Consider the following 20,000-nt stretch of genomic DNA (forward strand, 5'->3'; position numbering starts at 1 on the left):
GGGGCAAAAGAGCAGGGGGAGAGAGAGAGTAGAGAGGGGAAGAGAGAGGGGGAGAGGCAAGGGGAGAGAGGGAGAGAGGGAGAGAGGGGGAGAGGCAAGGGGAGAGAGGGAGAGAGGGAGGAGAGAGGGGGAGAGGCAAGGGGAGAGAGGGAGAGAGGGGAGGAGAGAGGGGGGAGGCAAAAGGAGAGGGGGGAGAGAGAGTGGGGTAGGGGAGAAGGCCTGGGGAGTTGGTGGGGGGAAAGAGAGAGAGCTGGCAAGGGAGACAGTGTGTGGAAAGTGGGAGCCTGGGTAAAGGAGGGGGAAGAGAGAGAAGAGAGACAATGGCAGAGAGGGAGAGGGGGAGAGAGGGGCCTGGGCAGTCTAGAGACTGACAGCAGTGCTGAGTGTGAAATGAGCTCAGTTGATGGATGCAGATCCACCTGGTTCGAGGTAAGAGCGTCACGGCGAGGCGTGCAGATACACTGAGACACTGAGGGTCCGGAACACGCTGTTGGGCAGCACGGAACAGCAACTTCAGCAGGGGGTTTGGATCATTTCCAGAGAGGACACACACACACACACACGTATGCACACGCACACACACACACACACGACCATTGGTGACTGCGTTGGAAGGGGTTGCAGAGAGCCAGCATGCTCACACCAGGCCGAAGGGTCTCCCCTGGCCATACGCAGTCCATGCTTCGCTGGTTCTCTGGTTAAATCAGGGAGTGGGTGGGGAAGAAACACACTGCCGCACTAACTCCGAGCACTCTCCCCCGACGGTGAGGCCGGGTGGTACTGAGGGAGTGAGCTGGTTATGGGGAACATACCACCTGAGTGTACGCAGTGTAGGCTCCGAACTGCACAGCCATCGGACTGAACATTCCCAACTGTCCTGCCACCCTGCTGCATCCGACGGAGAGTCCGCTCCTTGTCAGTGTCTGCAAACTTCACCACCAGGCTCGACGACGCCCCTGTATGGGAAATGCAGAAGTGTGAAACATGTACCAAAGGGACAGTCCATCACTCCCTTACGGGGCCCTGTCTGGTCAATGTCAGTCACACTGAACAAGTGCAAACAACAAAACTCAATGGACGCAAACCCTTCCCATTCACTCCCACCGTACACACTCCCAATGGACCCAAACCCCTTCCATTCACTCCCATTGTACACCATCCCAATGGACCCAAACCCCTTCCTATTCACTCCATTGTACATGCTCCTCTTGGCTAAGGATGTCAGTTGAATGAATCTCGTGACAAACACAAAGCTCTGTGGGATCCTGCTGTGATCCCTCATGCAATTACGGTCCATGTTTGGTAAGGTCCAGAGGCCTGGAAAGACACTATATAAATGCGACTCTTTCTTATTCTGCTGATTCCACCAGTACATTGTGGCTTGCCCCTTGAACTTGTTAGTCCTACCTGTAACGTCTGGCTCCCATGCAGTGCGCCTATTGCAGCTTGTGCTTCGAAATGCGTTTGAAACTTCACAAAGGCACAACCTGTTCAGAGAGGGAACCGTCTAGCAGGGGAACCCAGAGAGTAAGGTCAGTGTCGCGATTTACCCACCAGACCCAAGTCCGAGTCTGGAACATGTTCCATGGCAGTCACTCAATGTAGTGTCAGCACCCTCATAGAGCAGGGTACACAGTCCCTTAGGGAGTGAGGGGAGAATTGGGGGGACTCGCTCCCACAGGGAGTGGCGCGGAGGAGAATGGGGGGACTCACTCCCTTGGGGAGTGGGAGGAGAATGGGGGAACTCACCCCTCAGGAAGTTGGGGAGGGGGAGATATGGGGGACTCGCTCTCCTCGGAGAGTAGGAGGAAGAATATGGGGACCTCACTTCCATGGGGAGTGGGAGGAGAATGTAGGATTTGCTACCGGGGGAGCAGACAATATTAGCACGGAGCAGAGAGCCCCGAATGGCCTGTTTCTGCGCTGGATATTCTAGGTAAAGGTGAAGTTGAAATTCTGATGCCATTACCTTTACTGGCCCCATCGGCTCCTCGTAGGATGGTACACTCCTCGATTGTCCCAAAGGGACTCAAACATTTTCCGGACATCTTCATCGTCTGTTGCTTCCCCAGCATTCCAACAAAGAGCTTCCGGTCCTCTGCAAAAACAACAGATCAGACGGTGGAAAACCCAGGCACCTTTGTTAAAACTGAAGCCAATTAAAAAGGAATCCCAGAGAAGGAGATTTCACCGTACGGCCTGGGGTTAGACATAGAGTAAAGCTCCCTCTGCACTGTACCCCATCCCCCATCAAACACTCCCAGGACAGGGACACTGTGGGGTTAGACATAGAGTAAAGCTCCCTCTGCACTGTTCCCCCATCCCCCTATCAAAACCACTTCCCAGGACAGGGACGCTGTGGGGTTAGACATAGAGTAAAGCTCCCTCTACACTGTTCCCCCATCCCCCCATCAAACACTCCCAGGACAGGGATACTATGGGGGTGAGATACAGAGTAAAGCTCTCTCTACACTGTTCCCCCCCATCAAACACTCCCAGGGACAGCACAGGGTTAGATACTGAGTAAAGCTCCCTTACACTGTCCCCCCCCATCAAACACTCCAGGACAGGGACACTATGGGGTTAGACATAGAGTAAAGCTCCCTCTACACTGTTCCCCCCCCACCCCCATCAAACACACCCAGGACAGGAACACTATGGGTTAGATACAGAGTAAAGCTCTCTCTACACTGTTCCCCCCCACCCCCATCAAACACTCCCAGGGACAGCACAGGGTTAGATACAGAGTCAAGCTCCCTCTACCAACCCTGTCCCCCATCTTGGTGCTCAGGGCTAGCACTGCTTCCTCACAGCGCCTGGACCTGGGTTTAATCCCACCTTTGGGTGACTGTCTGTGTGGAGTTTGCACATTCTCCCTGTGACTGTGTAGGTGTCTCGCACAGTCCAAAGTCATGCAGCAAGGTGGATTGGCCGTGCTAAATTGCCCCCGGGTACCCAGGGATGTTTGGGTTAAACATGGGGAAATGGACGGGTACGGGAATGAGTCAGGGTGGGATGCTCTTCAGATGGGCAGGTGTGGGCTTTTTAGGCTGAATAGCCCATTTCCACACTGTAGGGATTCTATGATTAGATACTCCCAGAACAGGGACAGTACATGGTCTGATATAGAGTAAACCTCCCTCTACACTGACCACATCAAACACTTCCCAGACAGGGCCACTGTGGGGTTAGATACAGGGAAACACTTCTAACTGTTGCCAATATAGGCAGGGAAATAGCAGAAGAAATTTAACCCAGGAACATGAGGTGCTGTGCTTTATGAGATCAAATGTTAAAGACAAGGTCACGGTGCTCAGTTACGAGTGGTGTACCACAAGGATCTGTTCTGGGACCTCTTCTACTTGTGATTTTCGCAAATGATTTGGATGAAGGGGTGGAAGGGTGGATTAGCAAGTTCGCGGACGGTACGAAGGTGGGTCGAGTTGTTGGTAGTGTGGAGGACTGTTCTAGGTTACATAGGGACATTGATAGGATGCAGCGCTGGGCTGAGAAGTGGCAGATGGAGTTTAACTCTGAAAAGTGAGGGGCGATTCATTTTGGAAGGACAAACTTGAAAGCAGAATACAGGGTTAACGGTAAGATTCTTGGCAGTGTGGAGGAGCAGAGGGATCTTGGGGTTCATGTCCACAGTCCCCTGAGAGCTGCCTCCCAGGTGGATAGAGTTGTTAAGAAGGCATATGGTGTGTTAGCTTTCATTAATAGAGGGATTAAGTTCAAGAGCCGTCAAGTTATGCTCCAGCTGTACAAAAGCCTGGTTCGGCCACATCTGGAGTATTGTGTCCAGTTCTGGTCACCTCATTACAGGAAAAATGTGGAAGCATTGGAAAAGGTGCAGAGGAGATTTACCAGGATGTTGCCTGGAATGGAGGGATGTTCTTAAGAGGAAAGATTGAGAGAGCTAGGGCTTTTCTCTTTAGAACGACGAAGGATGAGAGGTGACTTGATAGAGGTGTACAAAATGATCAGAGGTATAGATAGAGTGGGCAGCCAGAGACTTTTTCCTAGAGTGGAGGTAGCTATTACGAGGGGGCACAGTTTTAAAGTGAGTGAAGGTAGATATCGGGGAGATATCAGAGGTAGGTTCTTTACTCAGAGTGTGGTCAGGGCGTAGAATGCATTGCTGGAGAGGGTAGTGGAGTCGGCCTCAATAGGGGCATTTCAGCGGCTATTAGGTAGGCATATGGATGATAGTATAAGGTAGGGGGTGGAGGTTCGATAGACCTTAAGTTTCATGTAAAGGTTCGGAACAACATCGTGGGCCGAAGGGCCTGTACTGTGCTGTGCTGTTCTATGTTCTAGTTAATGGCAGGACCCTGAACAGCACTGATGTACTGAGGGATCCTGGGGTTTAAGTCCATAGCTCCCTGAAAATGGCTACACCCTAGACAGGATAGTAAAGGAAAGGACCTTCGTTACCATCCTGTTGGTCAGGGGTTTGAATGCAAGAGTCAGGATGTCATGTTACAACTTTATAAGACTTTGGCCACATTTAGAACATTTGATCGCCGCATTACAACAAGGAAGTGGAGGATTTGTAGAGGATGCAGGCAGGGTTTACCACGATTCTGCCTGGATTAGAGGGTATGAGCTAGAAGGGGAGGCTGGAAAAACTCATTGCTTTTCTGGAGCGGCAGAGGCTGAGGGGAGACTCGATGCAAGTCTGTGAAATTATGAGTTGACGGTCAGAATCTTTTCCCCCCAAGAGTTGAAGCGTCTAATACTGGGGGACATGTATTTAAGGTGAGAGGGGAAAGTTCAAAGGAGATGTGAGGGGACAGTGTTTTTATACACAGGGTGGTAGGGGTATGGAATATGCTGCCAGGGGGTGGGGGTGGAGGTAGATACTTTAGGGGCATTTAAGGGACCTTTAGATAGACACATGGACGTGCAAGGAATGGAGGGATATGGACCAAGGGCAGGTGAAAGGGATAATGTGGCATCATGTTTGGCACAACATTGTGGGCCGAAGGGCCTGTTCCCGTGCTGTACTGTTCTGTGTTGTATATACACTGCTCCCCATTAAACACAAGCCTGAGGAACAGCCTTCTCAGCGGTGAGCTGTTTATTGTAATCAATGTGATTCAGGAATGTGGTGACCCTAACTCTGAGCTGCAGGGATTATGCTGCCTCCTGCTGGAGGCTGGCCATTGCACGGGCTGAGTGAATACCACTGCCCGACCCAGAGAGGGGATCTTCCCTTGGGTGACTCACCCGGCGATAATGAGGGGACAGAGAACAATCAGAAAAGATAGCCATTACCTCCTCGACCCTCACTGTCTGCCGGTTTCACCTGGATGGGTCGGTTCATCTGTAAATCCAGAAAGTTCAGACATCAGAACACAGTTATAATCAGATTCAGCACCCGACACCATTCCTGGAGTTAATCCAGGTCCACACCCAATATCTCAGAATCATCCACTCTCAGTGCCCGCTCACTCAGCGCCGACACGCCGACAGTGCCCGCTCCCTCAGTGCCGACACTCCAACAGTGCCCGCTCCCTCAGCACTGATACTCTGACAATGCCCGCTCCCTCACCGACACTCTGACTGTGCCCGCTCGCTCAGCAACACTCTGACAGTGCCCGCTCCCTCAGCGCCGACACTCCGACAGTGCCCGCCCCCTCAGCACTGACCCTCCGACAGTGCCTACTCCCTCAGCTCTGACCCTCTGATAGGGCCTGCTTCCTCAGCGCTGACCCTCAAACAGTGCAGCACTCCATCAGCGCTGACCCTCTGACAGTGCAGCGCTCCATCAGCACTGACCCTCGAACAGTGCAGCACTCCATCAGCGCTGACCCTCGAACAGTGCAGCACTCCATCAGCGTTGACACTCCGACAGTGCAGCGCTCCATCAGCACTGACCCTCGAACAGCGCAGCGCTCCATCAGCGCTGACCCCCAAACAGTGCAGCGCTTCATCAGCGCTGACCCCCGAACAGTGCAGCGCTCCATCAGCGCTGACCCCCGAACAGTGCAGCGCTTCATCAGCGCTGACCCTCGAACAGTGCAGCGCTCCATCAGCACTGACCCTCGAACAGTGCAGCACTCCATCAGCGCTGACCCTCGAACAGTGCAGCACTCCATCAGCGCTGACCCTCGAACAGTGCGGCGCTCCATCAGCCCTGACACTCCGACAGTGCAGCGCTCCATCAGCGCTGACACTCCGACAGTGCAGCGCTCCATCAGCACTGACCTTCGAACAGTGCAGCGCTCCATCAGCACTGACCTCCGAACAGTGCAGCGCTCCATCAGCCCTGACACTCCGACAGCGCGGCGCTCCATCAGCGCTGACACTCCGACAGTGCAGCGCTCCATCAGCACTGACCTCCGAACAGTGCAGCGCTCCATCAGCCCTGACACTCCGACATTGCAGCGCTCCATCAGCGCTGACACTCCAACAGTGCAGCGCTCCATCAGCGCTGACACTCCGACAGCGCGGCGCTCCATCAGCACTGACCCTCGAACAGTGCAGCACTCCATCGGCCCTGACACTCCGACAGCGCGGCGCTCCATCAGCCCTGACACTCCAACAGTGCGGCGCTCCATCAGCGCTGACCCTCCGACAGTGCGGCGCTCCATCAGCGCTGACACTCCGACAGTGCGGCGCTCCATCAGCACTGACACTCCGACAGCGCAGCGCTCCATCAGCACTGACCCCCGAACAGTGCAGCGCTTCATCAGCGCTGACCCTCGAACAGTGCAGCGCTCCACAAGCGCTGACCCTCCGACAGCGCGGCGCTCCATCAGCCCTGACACTCCAACAGTGCAGCGCTCCATCAGCGCTGACCCTCCGACAGTGCGGCGCTCCATCAGCACTGACACTCCGACAGTGCGGCGCTCCATCAGCACTGACACTCCGACAGTGCGGCGCTCCATCAGCGCTGACCCTCCGACAGCGCGGCGCTCCATCAGCGCTGACCCTCCGACAGTGCGGCGCTCCATCAGCGCTGACCCTCCAACAGCGCAGCGCTCCATCAGCGCTGACACTCCGACAGTGCGGCGCTCCATCAGCGCTGACCCTCCGACAGCACAGCGCTCCATCAGCGCTGACCCTCCGACAGCGCAGCGCTCCATCAGCGCTGACCCTCCGACAGCGCAGCGCTCCATCAGCGCTGACCCTCCGACAGTGCGGCGCTCCATCAGCGCTGACCCTCCGACAGCACAGCGCTCCATCAGCACTGACCCTCCGACAGCGCAGCGCTCCATCAGCGCTGACCCTCCGACAGTGCGGCGCTCCATCAGCGCTGACCCTCCGACAGCACAGCGCTCCATCAGCACTGACCCTCCGACAGCGCAGCGCTCCATCAGCGCTGACCCTCCGACAGCGCAGCGCTCCATCAGCGCTGACCCTCCGACAGTGCGGCGCTCCATCAGCGCTGACCCTCCGACAGCACAGCGCTCCATCAGCACTGACCCTCCGACAGCGCAGCGCTCCATCAGCGCTGACCCTCCAACAGGGCCTGTTACCTAAGCACTGACTCTCAATGTATTGGTGCAAATTGAGCACTCAGCTCTGTGTTGTGATTTGAGTCAACGACTTTCTGTCTGATTTCTGAGAGCAGGAGAGTGTAGGTAAGAGTTAGAGACAGGGTAAGAGGGGAAGGGAGAGGGATACAGAGACGGAAACATTGAAGCGGAAGAGGCCATTCAGCCCCCAAGCCTTTTCCTCCATTCAATGGGATGATGGTTGTTCTGTGGCATAACTCCATGCACTTACCCTCAGCCTGTAACCTGTAATACATTTGCTTCATAAAAATTTCTCTCTCTTAGATTACAGCTCCGCAAGGGGAAGTCTTGCCGTGTGGACATTGCCTGGTGCTCTGTTTCCATACCAATCTCATCAGCTGGAAACTGCTCCCTGAATGTAACTCCCTGACACGGGTTGCATTTCAATTTTGGCTTGCATGCCTTGGGCAGTTCTGACAACAGACAGGCCCTGGCTCCCTCACCTCTCACAGAAATTCATTCCTCTAGCTCAGCTTTTGTTGTTCCAACTTGCATTCAGTTGGCAGAAGCAATAATGGCTCTTTCCATGATTCTCTCTGTCTCACATACCATCTCCTCTATCTCTCTCTGTCTCTATCCCTCTCTCTCTGTCCCCTCTCTCTCTCTGTGTCTCTGTCCTTCTCTCTCTGTCTCTATCTCTCTCTCTCTGTGCCCCTCTCTCTGTCTCTATCCTTCTCTCTCTGTTTCTGTCTCCTCTCTCTCTCTATCCTTCTGTCTCTATCTCTCTCTCTCTGTGCCCCTCTCTCTGTCTCTATCCTTCTCTCTCTGTTTCTGTCTCCTTCCCTCTCTGTCTCTATCCTTCTGTCTCTATCTCTCTCTCTCTCTGTGCCCCTCTCTCTGTCTCTATCCTTCTCTCTCTGTTTCTGTCTCCTTCTCTCTCTGTCTCTATCCTTCTGTCTCTATCTCTCTCTCTCTGTGCCCCTCTCTCTGTCTCTATCCTTCTCTCTCTGTTTCTGTCTCCTTCTCTCTCTGTTTCTGTCCTTCTCTTGTGTGTCTATTTCTCCCTTCTCTTGTCACAGCTGGGTAACCAGTTCTAGGGACGACCCACCAGACAGGATGTTGTAGGAGCAAGGCTTGGGATGGAGCTGCAGTAGGCGCTTTGGCTTGTCAAGGCTTTGATACAATCATGGACGATCAGCCAGGAAGTGGGAAGCCGATAAAATCCTGATGGGACTAGACAGGGGTAAATGCAGGAAGGACATTCCCAATGGCTGACATGGGGAGGAGTCCAGAACCAGGGGGCCACAGTCTGCACCCAGAATGGGGGAAGCCTGTGGAATTCTCTGCCACAGAAAGCAGTCAGGGCCGGAGCATGGAATGCTTTCAATAAGGAGTTGGATACAGTTCTTAAGGGAGAAAGCAGGGGGACTGAATCATATGATCATATGTGATAGTACTGGATGTCTGAGCAGGCTCGAAGGGCCGAATGGCATACTCCTACTTCCGTTTTCTATGTTTCTACCCTGGGCTTCAATCCCAATTTCCCACTTGTTTCCCACAACCCTGGCTTTCCTCTGAGACCAACTTGTCTATCTTCAGCCTTAAAAGAAATGCAATGATGGAGCAGAGATTGAGCGAAGAAATCCCTCCCCATCTCAATCCAAAATAGTGACTTCTTATCCTGAGAATTTTTGCCCGTGTTCTTTTAGCTTCCCCAGCCAGGGCCTACCTTGTGTTGTCCTTTCAGAGTCTTATAGTACCCTCCCTGGGCGCACACAGCCTCTTGATATTGGACACACGCTCTCTTCCAGCAACCCATCAATTCAAAGAATTTAAGAATTTAATTTTATATGGGCCAAATGCTAGCAAATAGGAATACATCAGATTAGGATGTCTGGTCAGCACGGACAAGTGGGGCTGTCCATGTTTTATGACCATTCGGCGAGCCTTCCCTCCACAGCCTCCAGCAAGTGCCTCCTTCCCACAAGATGTAGGGACCAAAAACTCCGACTCTGCTCCCACCAAAAGCCTTCTGTGATGATGCAGTGAATTTAAGAGGTTATTTTGTCCTGTTTTTGTTTCAAACAGAGGTTGTAAGGCAGTCTACCAGAACCACAAGAGTGAACAGCTTGGCAGCCCATGTAGACAGCTCTCACAGATTGAGAGTTTTGGTTTTGTCAGAGGCTATTGGGGTCTCAACAGAGTTGAAAGCATCAGTAAATGTCTCCCAGTTGCTACTCCCTCTGAATTTTCCCTTCCTCCTGGATTGGAGAACTGCATTGTGAAGGCACATGTCTGAATTTTCCTTTTGCTTCTGCCAAGCGGTGTTTTTATAGGACGTCAACATATTGGAACAGTTAATTAACATTAGGTACTGTATCTATTATTCTGGTAAGTTTTCCAATAGAGTAGTTATTCTAAATTCCTCGTTTGGTTGTTTTAGCTACAGTGTTTAAATAAATTGTGTTTCGCTTAACGTTGAGTAGTTTGACCCGTCGCACTGCATCTTGAACGCAGCGCATCACATTTATCTTTAGGGTCTAGGCTAGCTTGTTAACGTATTTTGACGGGGTCTGGTCTAGTCCATGACCCGTGTGTGTGCGTGAGTGACAGTGCTGTGCGGTACCTAGGGAACAGTGCATTGTCACTACGGGACAATTTAGCACGGCCAATCCATCCTAACCCGCACATCCCTGGGCACTACAGGACAATTTAGCACGGCCAATCCACCCTAATCTGCACATCCCTGGGCACTACGGGACAATTTAGCACGGCCAATCCACCCTAACCCGCACATCCCTGGGCACTACGGGACAATTTAGCACGGCCAACCCACCCTAACCCGCACATCCCTGGGCACTACGGGACAATTTAGCACGGCCAACCCACCCTAACCCGCACATCCCTGGGCACTACGGGACAATTTAGCACGGCCAACCCACCCTAACCCGCACATCCCTGGGCACTACGGGACAATTTAGCACGGCCAACCCACCCTAACCCGCACATCCCTGGGCACTACGGGACAATTTAGCACGGCCGATCCACCCTAACCCGCACATCCCTGGGCACTACGGGACAATTTAGCACAGCCAATCCACCCTAACCCGCACATCCCTGGGCACTACGGGACAATTTAGCACGGCCAATCCACTCTAACCTGCACATCCCTGGGCACTACGGGACAATTTAGCACGGCCAATCCACCCTAACCCGCACACGTTTGGACTGTGAGAGGAAACCCGGAGGAAGACCACACAGACATGTGCAAACTCTCCACAGACAGTCGCCCGAGGGTGGGATCGAACCCGGGTCCCTGGGACTGTGAGGCAGCACTGATCACCCCCCCGGCCCGTCCTCCCCGACTGTGGGAGCTTGCTGTGCGCGATCTAGCTGCCCTGTTCCCTAGCTGAACAACAGCGGTTACTCTGCAGAAGCTGGGTTGGAGAGACTGCCTGTGATTGTGAAAACGGGTGGCTACAGAAATCAAAAGTCTTTGTATCCCCTGCCATTGGCACCTGAGCCTTCTACCACCCTGGGGTGGTGGGGAGGAGATGGCCATTCGGAGCACAGCGTTTTTGTATATAGGGAGGGAATTTCAGAGCATAGGCACACCCACACCACCCCCTCCCGCATACACACACACACGCACACCCACCTCTCGAGGCACCTTGGGATCTCTGGCGCTGTCAAAGGCGCTACGGAAATGCAGGTTGCTGGATATAGCTGAGAGGCCCACAGAGAGGCTGTGGTGGTGTTACCTCCGAGTGGCCCAGGCCTACCCCGCCACAGCTTGAGATCTTTGAACCAGTAATCGCCTTCCACCGTTAGCCTCTTCCCCTAAAACACTAAAGCCGCTTTAGAGCAGAGGCTAATCCACTTTGCTGAGGGCGCACATCAGACACACACCGCTGGCATGATCCAAACCCAGCCCCGTGTGTGAGAGGAAGACGGGCACGAAAGAGGGGGTGGTCAGGGTCAGGAAATAAAGCCCAATAAACTGAACCCAACAAACTACCACGGGATTAAAATGAGAGAGAGAGAGAGAAAGGAACGATGCAGGAAGAGAAGGTGACTGGAGAGATAGAGTTTGCACAAGGACAGAGAGAGAGAGAGAACTTGAACTGAAAGAGACTTTGCAAGAAAAGAGAGATACAGAAGAGAAAAGCAAATGTAACAGAAATGAAAGAGAGAGAGCGAGATGGGGACAGAGGGGGAGAAGAGAGACAGAAGGGGACAGCAGATGTGAAAACGAGAGGGAGAGTAAGTGCGTCAGGAGAGATAGACAGAAGGTGATAATGTGACTAAAAGACAGTGCATGCAACAGATTGGGGAAGAACAAGACAGCATGCAGAATGTCACAGAGTGATAGAGAGAGTGTGTAAAACAGAGAAGGAGGGGGCAAGTGAGAGAGATGGTGAGGTTTATGGAAAGAATTTCAGGAGTTAGTTCCAGGCAGCTGAATCTTAAAATGTTCCTTCTAACCAAACTAATGACAAAGTTTTTAGTCATGCAGAAAATATGATCCTCGCTGATCATCCGACTCAGACCCCTCTTCCCCACACTCTCCCCTTTAGATCTATACCCAACTCCTTCTGGAAAACATTCAGTGTTTCGGCCCTGACTGCTTTCAGTGGCAGAGAATTCCACAGAGGCTCCCTGCTCTCTGGAAGAAGATGTTTCTCCCTCATCCCAGTCGTAGGGTCATAAAGCACGGACACAGACCCTTTAGTCCAACTCGACCATGCTGACCAAGTTTCTAAACTGAACTAGTTCCCTTTGACACATCCACACCACACGCCCCCCCCCCCCACCCCACCAACTCCCCACACTGGCCAGTCCAGATTCTAGACACCCCTAGACCTGGTGTAATAACTCTGTAAGTTGGTCAGGCATCTCAGACTTTCTTTTGAAGATAATGCTCCCCAGAAGAGTCTCGGGGCATTCCACTGCATGGAAAGGTGCCACACAAATGCAATTTGCTGTTGTTGTGGCGGAGAGCAGCAAGACGGCAAACAGTATGTTGACCTTCATAGCGAGAGGATTGGAATACAGGAGCAGGGCCTTAGTGCAGCCATACCAAGAATATTGTGTGCAGTTTTGATCTCCTTATCTGAGGAGGGTTGTTCTGACTATGGAGGGAGAGCAGTGAAGGTTTACCAGTCTGATTCCTGGGATGGCAGGACTGACACATGAGGAGAGGTCGATTCGGTTAGGACTGTATTCACTGGAGTTCGGAAGAATGATGGGGGATCTCGGAGAAACCTATAAAATTCTAACGGGACTACACAGGCTAGATGTGAAAAGTATGTTCCTGATGACAGGGAAGATCAGACCCGGGGGTGGGGGTGGGGGTCATAGTTTAAGGAGAAGGGTAAACCTTTTAGGACTGAGTTGAGAAGGAATGTCTCCAGCCAGAGAGTGGGGAGCCTGTGGAATTCTCCACCACAGAAAGCATTTGAGGTCAAAACATTGCGTGTTTTCAAGGAAGTGGATATAGCGCTGGGATCAAAGGATACGGCGGTGAGTTGGGGGGGGTGGGATTAGAGTATTGAGCTTGATGATCATAATGAATGATGGAGCAGGCTTGAGGGGCCGAATGGACTACTCCTGTTCCTATAGAGTGGTGGAGCTATACAGCACAGAAACAGGCCCTTCATTCTAACTTGTCCGTGCTGACCAGATATCCTAAACTAATCTAGCCCCATTTGCCAGCATTTGGCCCATACCCCTCTAAACCCTAGATAACAAGGTGTAGAGCTGGATGAACACAGCAGGACAAGCAGCATCAGAGGAGCAGGAAAGCTGACGTTTCAGGCCTAGACCCTTCATCGATTTTTCTGAAGAAGGGTCTAGGCCTGAAATGTCAGATTTCCTGCTCCTCTGATGCTGCTTGGCCTGCCGTGTTCATCCAGCTCTACACGTTGTTATCTCAGATTCTCCAGCAGATGTGGTTCCTACTATCTCCCCCCAAACCCTTCTTATTCATGTACCCATCCAAATGCCTTTGAAATGCTGTAACTGTACCAGCCTCCAGCATGTCCCCATGTTGAGACCAGGAAGGAAAGGAGCTAACTGTTGCCATCTCTGGGAGACCATTACCACACTGGGCAGTGTACATTCCCACTGAGAGACTTGGTGGGGTGGGGTGCTGTTTGAAGGTACAGGCTGCGAGGGTTAATCCCCTGTGATATATATGATTCAAAGCCTATTCTGCTCTCCCGAATGCGCTGTGATACATGCTGTTTGCAATGTGCCTGGTGCTCCATGCTGCCACTCCCACACAATTTGTTTGTTTGCTCTTAAGACCCAGCCAGCTGTTCCCACCAGGCCCGTTACCATGTAAACCAGGGTCACGTAGAAAGCAGAATCAACATCATCATCATCATCCCCTCCATCCTTCATCAAACCTGGTAAACACTAGACAGCTGCACAGAAAGAGAGAGAAAGGCTGAGAACTCAAGAGAGAGAGGGGGACAGAGAGACAGCAGGCAGACAGAGAGAGAGGCAGAGAAAGGGGAGGCAGACAGAGAGAGAGGCAGAGAGACAGTGAGGGAGGCGGAGAGGGAGAGGGAGGGGAGGCAGAGAGACAGAGAGAGGGAGGTCGAGAGACAGAGAGGGAGGTAGTGGGAGAGAGAGAGAAGCAGACAGAGAGGGGAGGCAGAGAGACAGAGAGAGAGGAGAGGCAGACAGACAGAGAGAGAGGGGAGGCAGACAGACAGATAGAAAGGCAGACAGAGGGAGGGAGATAGTGGGAGAAAGATAGAGAGAGAGAGATAGAGAGGGAGGCAGAGAGAGAGAGAGAGGCAGAGAGGGAGGTGGGGGGAGGCAGCGAAAGAGCGGGGTAGTTGGAGAGAGAGACAGAGACAGAGAGAGGGAAGCAGAGAAAGAAAGGCAAACAGACAGAGAGGAAGACAGCGAGAGAGAGACAGAGAGAGAGGGAAGCACACAGAGAGAGAAAGGGAGGCAGAGATAGAGAGAAAGAGAGAGAGAAATGAGGCAGACAAGAGAGAGACAGACAGAGAGAGTGGGGCAGGCAGACAGAGAGACAGATTTCAGGTGAGCCAGATGGGGTTTTGTCACCTGCTCAAAGGTTTAGATGGGCACAAAATGTGGGCACTTCATTGCCATACCTAGTTATCATTAAGCCAGCTTTTTAACTTTAGATTAGTTTTGTCCCAGCCTCCCAAACAGCAGTGGCTCCTTAGTCAATGGAATTATTCACTGAGATTGATATGATTACCATGTACAAAGAGAGTCAAGCAGGCAGGGAGATATGGAGTGGCAGATCTACCACAATCTTTATGATTTTTTTAAAAAAAAGTCATTCACAGGTCATGGGTGTCGCTGGCTGGGCCCAGCATTTACTGCCCGTCCCTAGTTGCCCCTTGAGAAGGTGGGGGGGAGCTGCCTTGTTGAGCTGCTGCAGTCCGTGTGCTGTAGGCTGACCCACAATGCCCTTAAGGGAGGGAATTCCAGAATTTTGACCCGGCGACGCTGAAGGAACGGCAGATATATTTCCAAGTCAGGATGGTGAGGGGAACTTACAAGGGGCTGGTGTTCCCATGTATCTGCCTCCCTTGCCCCTCTAGAGGTTAGAGGTCACTGGTCTGGGAAGTGCTGTCTAAGGAGCCTTGGCGAATCGCCGTAGCTAGTACACACTGCTGCGACTGAGCATCGGTGGCAGAGGGAGTGGTTGCTTGTGAGTGTGTGTTTCTGATACTGATTGGCAGACTTGGCTCAAGGGTCTGCAGGGCCTACACTTTCCGAAGCTCTTCAGGATTGCAGACCCATTCCCCATACCTCCCTCCCACCACAACAATGGTTCACGTTGGGATTAACTTCTTACACCTGGCATACAGTTGGTCCCCCACCCTGGGCCGGTATGTTTGCACACTGCAGACAGAGCCCTCCTATTCCATCAGAATTGCCTCGGCATCCTTTGGAGGTGAACTGAGGGGCAATGTTTTCAATGCAGTAGGCGGTGCGTGTATGGAACGAGCTGCCAGAGGAAGTGGTGGAGGCTGGTACAATGACAACATTTAAAGGGCATCTGGATGGGTACATGAATAGAAAGGGTTCAGAGGGATATGGGCCAAATTCCGGGAAATGGGATGAGGTTAGTTTAGGGAACTTGATCAGTACAGACAGCTTGTGCTGAAGGGCCTGTTTCCATGCTGTCTGACACTTAGCTGCCATTTTAAGGAGGTCACTAAACCATTTAAAAGGTGATTAGTGAACTGCCTAAAATAACATCAGGATTTCCATCCATGTCCATTAGCTGGATTGGTTTGAACAGATCACAGAGTACTTGTGCCAGAGGCACATCTGTACCCCTCCCCCTCTCCACCCTCCAAAACATTCCAAGCAGATTTGATTTGATGTGATTTATTATTGTCACATGTGCCTGGGTACGGTGAAAAGTTTTGTTTTGTGTACAGTAAGGCAGATCATAATGTACAAAGTTCACAGCGTGATAGAATGGGGCAAGTAATACAGTGTTACGGGCTGCAGAGAAGGTGCACAGAGCGTGAGATCAACATCACATTTGAGATTTGACAGCTCCATGCAGGAGTCTGGTAACAGCAGGAAGAAGCTGTTCTTGAATCTGTTGGTGTGTGTGTGTGTTTCAGGTTTTGTATCTTCTGCCTGACGGAATGGGATAGAAGAGAGTAATTCTGAGGTGGGAGGGGTCTTTGATGATGTTGGCTGCTTTCCCAAGGCAGGGGGAAGTGTTGTTGGAGTCAGCGGATGGTTTGCATGATGAACTGGGCTGTGTTCACAAGTCTCCATAGTTTCTGATGCCATACCAAACCCTGATGCATCCGAATAGGATGCTTTTCATGCAGGGTAGTCAAAGCCATTTCACATGCTACAAGATCCTTGTAGGATCAGGGAGGGACGTGGATGGGAAACCGAGACAGGCAGATGGTTTATTGCTCTAACCCCACACTCACACTTCTGCCTGCTCAGAGCACCCTCCAGCTTCTGGCGTGGCCAGGTCCCTGGGGGTGCCAGGACTGTCCTGTGAGGAGGTGGAAGGAGCAGGGAAGGGGAGTGAGGACACTGACCCCTGTTCTCTGGAGCTTAAGAGGAATGAGGGCCCAATCCCATGGGAAACCCACAAAATACCGACTGCAGAGATGCGGGAAGGGTGTCTCCCACTGCCAGGTCTGATCTAGAACTGAGACCCTTGTGTGGGGAATGAACTTCCTGAGGAAGTGGTGGGTGTGGGTACAGTTACAACGTTTAAAAAGCATTTAGATAATTACAGGGATAGGAAAGGTTCGGAGGGATATGGGCCAGGAGCAGACAGGAGGGACTAGTTTAGTTTGGGATTAGGGTCAGCACAGACTGGTTGGGCTGAAGGGTCTGTTTCCGTGCTGGATGACTCTATGACCCTGAGATAAAGGAGGGGGTCAACCATCTTGGACTGGTATGAACAGAAATTTCTGTGCTCAGAGTGTGTGTGCTGGATCTGTGGAATTCTCTCCCCCAGAGGGCTGGGGAGGATCTGATCCTGGGTGTACTCAATGCAAAGATCGATTGATATCTGGATCATAAAGGCACAGGGCGATGGGGAGAGTGCAGGAATAGCGCCTGGGCGGAGTTAGAAGAAGCCAGGAGCTAGAACAGCGGAGCAGGCTTGAGGGGCTGAATAGCCTCCAACTCTTATTTCTGATGTCCTTACTTGGGACACTGAGCTGTTAGATACCTGGTGAGCAGGGGGGGTGTAGTTTGGCCCTCTCAAGACGCAGGCAGCGAGAGAATGAGGGAGGAGATATGCCAGAGGAGATGGAGAGTTTGAGATAGCCAGAGAGAGAGACAGAGAATTACAGGAGATTATAGAAATGTTTTGGATGTGAACATGGGAGGTATGATTAGTAAGTTTGCAGATGAAACCAAAATTGGAGATTATAATGGACAGCGAAGAGATATACCCCAGACGACAATGGGACCTTGATCAGATCGGCCAAGGATTGAGGAGTGGCAGATGGAGTTTAATTTAATTTAATTAATGTGAGGTGCTGCATTTTGGGAAAGACAAATCGGGGTAGAACTGAGACATTTAATGGTAAGGTCCAGGGGAGTGTTGCTAAACAACGAGACCTTGGAGTGCAAGTTCATATTTCCTTGGAAATGGAGAAGGATAGCAAAGAAGGCGTTTGGTATGCTTGCCTTTGTTGGTCAGTGCATTGAGAATAAGAGTTGGGAGGGTCATATCACAGTTGTACATGACATTGGTGAGGCCACTTTAGGAATACTGCGTTCAGTTCTGATCTCCCTGCTAAAGGAGGGATGTCGTGAAACTTGTGAGGATTCAGAAAAGATATACAGGGATGTTGCCAGGGTTGGAGGGTTTGAGCTACAGGGAGAGGCTGAATAGGCTGGAGCTATTTTCCCTGGAACACCAGAGACTGAGGAGTGACTTTATAGAGGTTTATAAAATCATCGGGGGCATGGATAGGGTGAATAGCCAAGGCCTTTTCCCTCGGGTAGAGGAGACCAAAACTAGAAAGTGTAGGTTTAAGGTGAGAGGGGAAAGAATTAAGAGGGACCTGAGGGGTAACTTTCTCACACAGAGGGTGGTGCGTGTATGGAACAAGCTGCCAGAGGAAGTGGTGGAGGCCGGAACAATTACAACATTTAAAAGGCATCTGGGTGGGGACAAGCTTTAGAGGGATATGGGCCAAATGCTGGCAAAGCGACTGGATTAATTTAGGAAATGTGGACAGGTTGGACCGAAGATTCCGTTTACATGCTGTACATCTCTATGACTCTAAGATTCAAATCCAACAAATTGTAATAATGTTCTAACTGGGCTATTGCAAGATGACATTAACCAGCTGAAAGTGAATCCCTAACCAACAATATTGCTGATCACTAAGGATTCTTGTGACACTGTGGCAGTTTCTTTACCTCTAAGCCAGGAGGCCTGGGTTCAGGTCACACTTATTCCAGGAGCGTATCATAACACGCCTGAATGAGTTGGTGAGAGATATTACCTGAGGCCATTAACAGATCAATGCACCCACAGGTCATCCCGCTGTAACAGTAGTTATTTTTCCATCCAGTTCAGCTCTCTGGTGTCCCCAGGCCTGGTCTTAGCACTCATGTAGCGAGGTGGAACGAAAGTGAGCACAGGGACCAGCATCTCGTCTTTCGGTTCAGCATTATAAACCTCTCACACTTCTGTATCTGCAGTGGTCTCTCTCATACATTGCTGCAGATCTCTCTAACCCTGTCTAAATCTCCTGTATCTGTGGAGGTCTCTCTAACTCACACACACACACACACACACACACACACACACACACCCTCCTGGAACAGGCGAGATCTCTCTAACCCCCTTTCTCTCTCACACACTCCTGTATCTGGGGAGGTCTCTCAAAGCCCCTCTCTCTCGTACACAGTCCTGTACCTGGGGAGGTCTCTCTAAACCCCTCTCTCGCACACATTCCTGTATCTGGGGAAGTCCCTCTAACCCCCTCTCTCTCACACACTCCTGAATCTTGGGAGGTCTCTCTAATCCACTCTCTCACACACTCCTGTACCTGGGGAGGTCTCTCTAAGCCCCTCTCTCTCTCACACACTCCTGTACCTGGGGAGGTCTCTCTAACCCCCTCTCTCTCTCACACACTCCTGTACCTGGGGAGGTCTCTCTAACCCCCTCTCTCTCATACACTCCTGTATCTGGGGAATCCTCTCTAACTCCCTCTCTCTCACACACTCCTGTATCTTGGGAGGTCTCTCTAAACCCCTCTCTCTCACACATTCCTGTATCTGGGGAGGTCTCTCTAACTCCCTCTCTCTCACACACTCCTGTACCTGGGGTGGTCTCTCTAACCCCTCTCTCTCACACACTCCTGTACCTGGGGAGGTCTCTCTAACCCCCTCTGTCTCACACATTCCTGTATCTCGGGAGGTCTCTCTAGCCCTCTCTCTCTCACACACACACACACTCCTGTATCTAGGGAGGTTTCTCTAACCCCTGCTCTTTCACCCCCCTACATTTGGGGAGGTCTCTCGTTTGTGGCATCGTTTGGGGCATCCCACCTCAAACCCCATGTGTCACACTATCGGGATAGAATAGAGGGAGACATTGTCTAGCCTGCTGATTACTCTCTTGACTTCCGGTCTCTCTGCCTTGTGGCCTTGTTTGTCTGCCTCACTCTCTCTCTGTTTATCCACTCTGTCCTCCTCTGAGCACTCTTTTCCTGGACTCCCCCTACTCTCTGACATGACTCAAGTCCCTCACCCCTGGGTTGGTTCTGTGGAAGCTCCATCTGCAGCCTCTCTGAGGGGTCTGACCGGTGCTGTTCAGAACTGGGAAAAATGACTCTGGCCAGTGACTGTGGATAAAATGGCCCACAATAGTAACTCATCCTTAAAAACCAGGCACTTTGCACTCTGCTCCCTGTGAAACCACTACCCCCCCCACCTTAACATTGCCTGCTCTAATAGGCGCAGGTCAGTAATCCAGAGGCCAAGGCTAATTTGCTGGGGACATGAGTTCAAATCCCATCACATCCA

At 51.8% G+C, this 20,000-nt stretch overlaps 1 protein-coding gene across 1 annotated transcript in view; it reads right to left on the minus strand.

Moving 5' to 3' along the window:
- The window catches only part of LOC125449733 (CUGBP Elav-like family member 3-A), a 63,878-nt gene that overhangs the window by 31,377 nt on the left and 12,501 nt on the right, over positions 1-20,000 (minus strand). Inside the window, 5 exon segments of the mRNA XM_059642932.1 lie at positions 811-884; positions 886-975; positions 1,339-1,487; positions 1,970-2,098; positions 5,281-5,329. Coding sequence (XP_059498915.1) covers positions 811-884; positions 886-975; positions 1,339-1,487; positions 1,970-2,098; positions 5,281-5,329 — 491 coding nt within the window.

Source organism: Stegostoma tigrinum, chromosome 47 (assembly GCF_030684315.1).
Source record: "Stegostoma tigrinum isolate sSteTig4 chromosome 47, sSteTig4.hap1, whole genome shotgun sequence".
Taxonomy (NCBI): domain Eukaryota; kingdom Metazoa; phylum Chordata; class Chondrichthyes; order Orectolobiformes; family Stegostomatidae; genus Stegostoma; species Stegostoma tigrinum.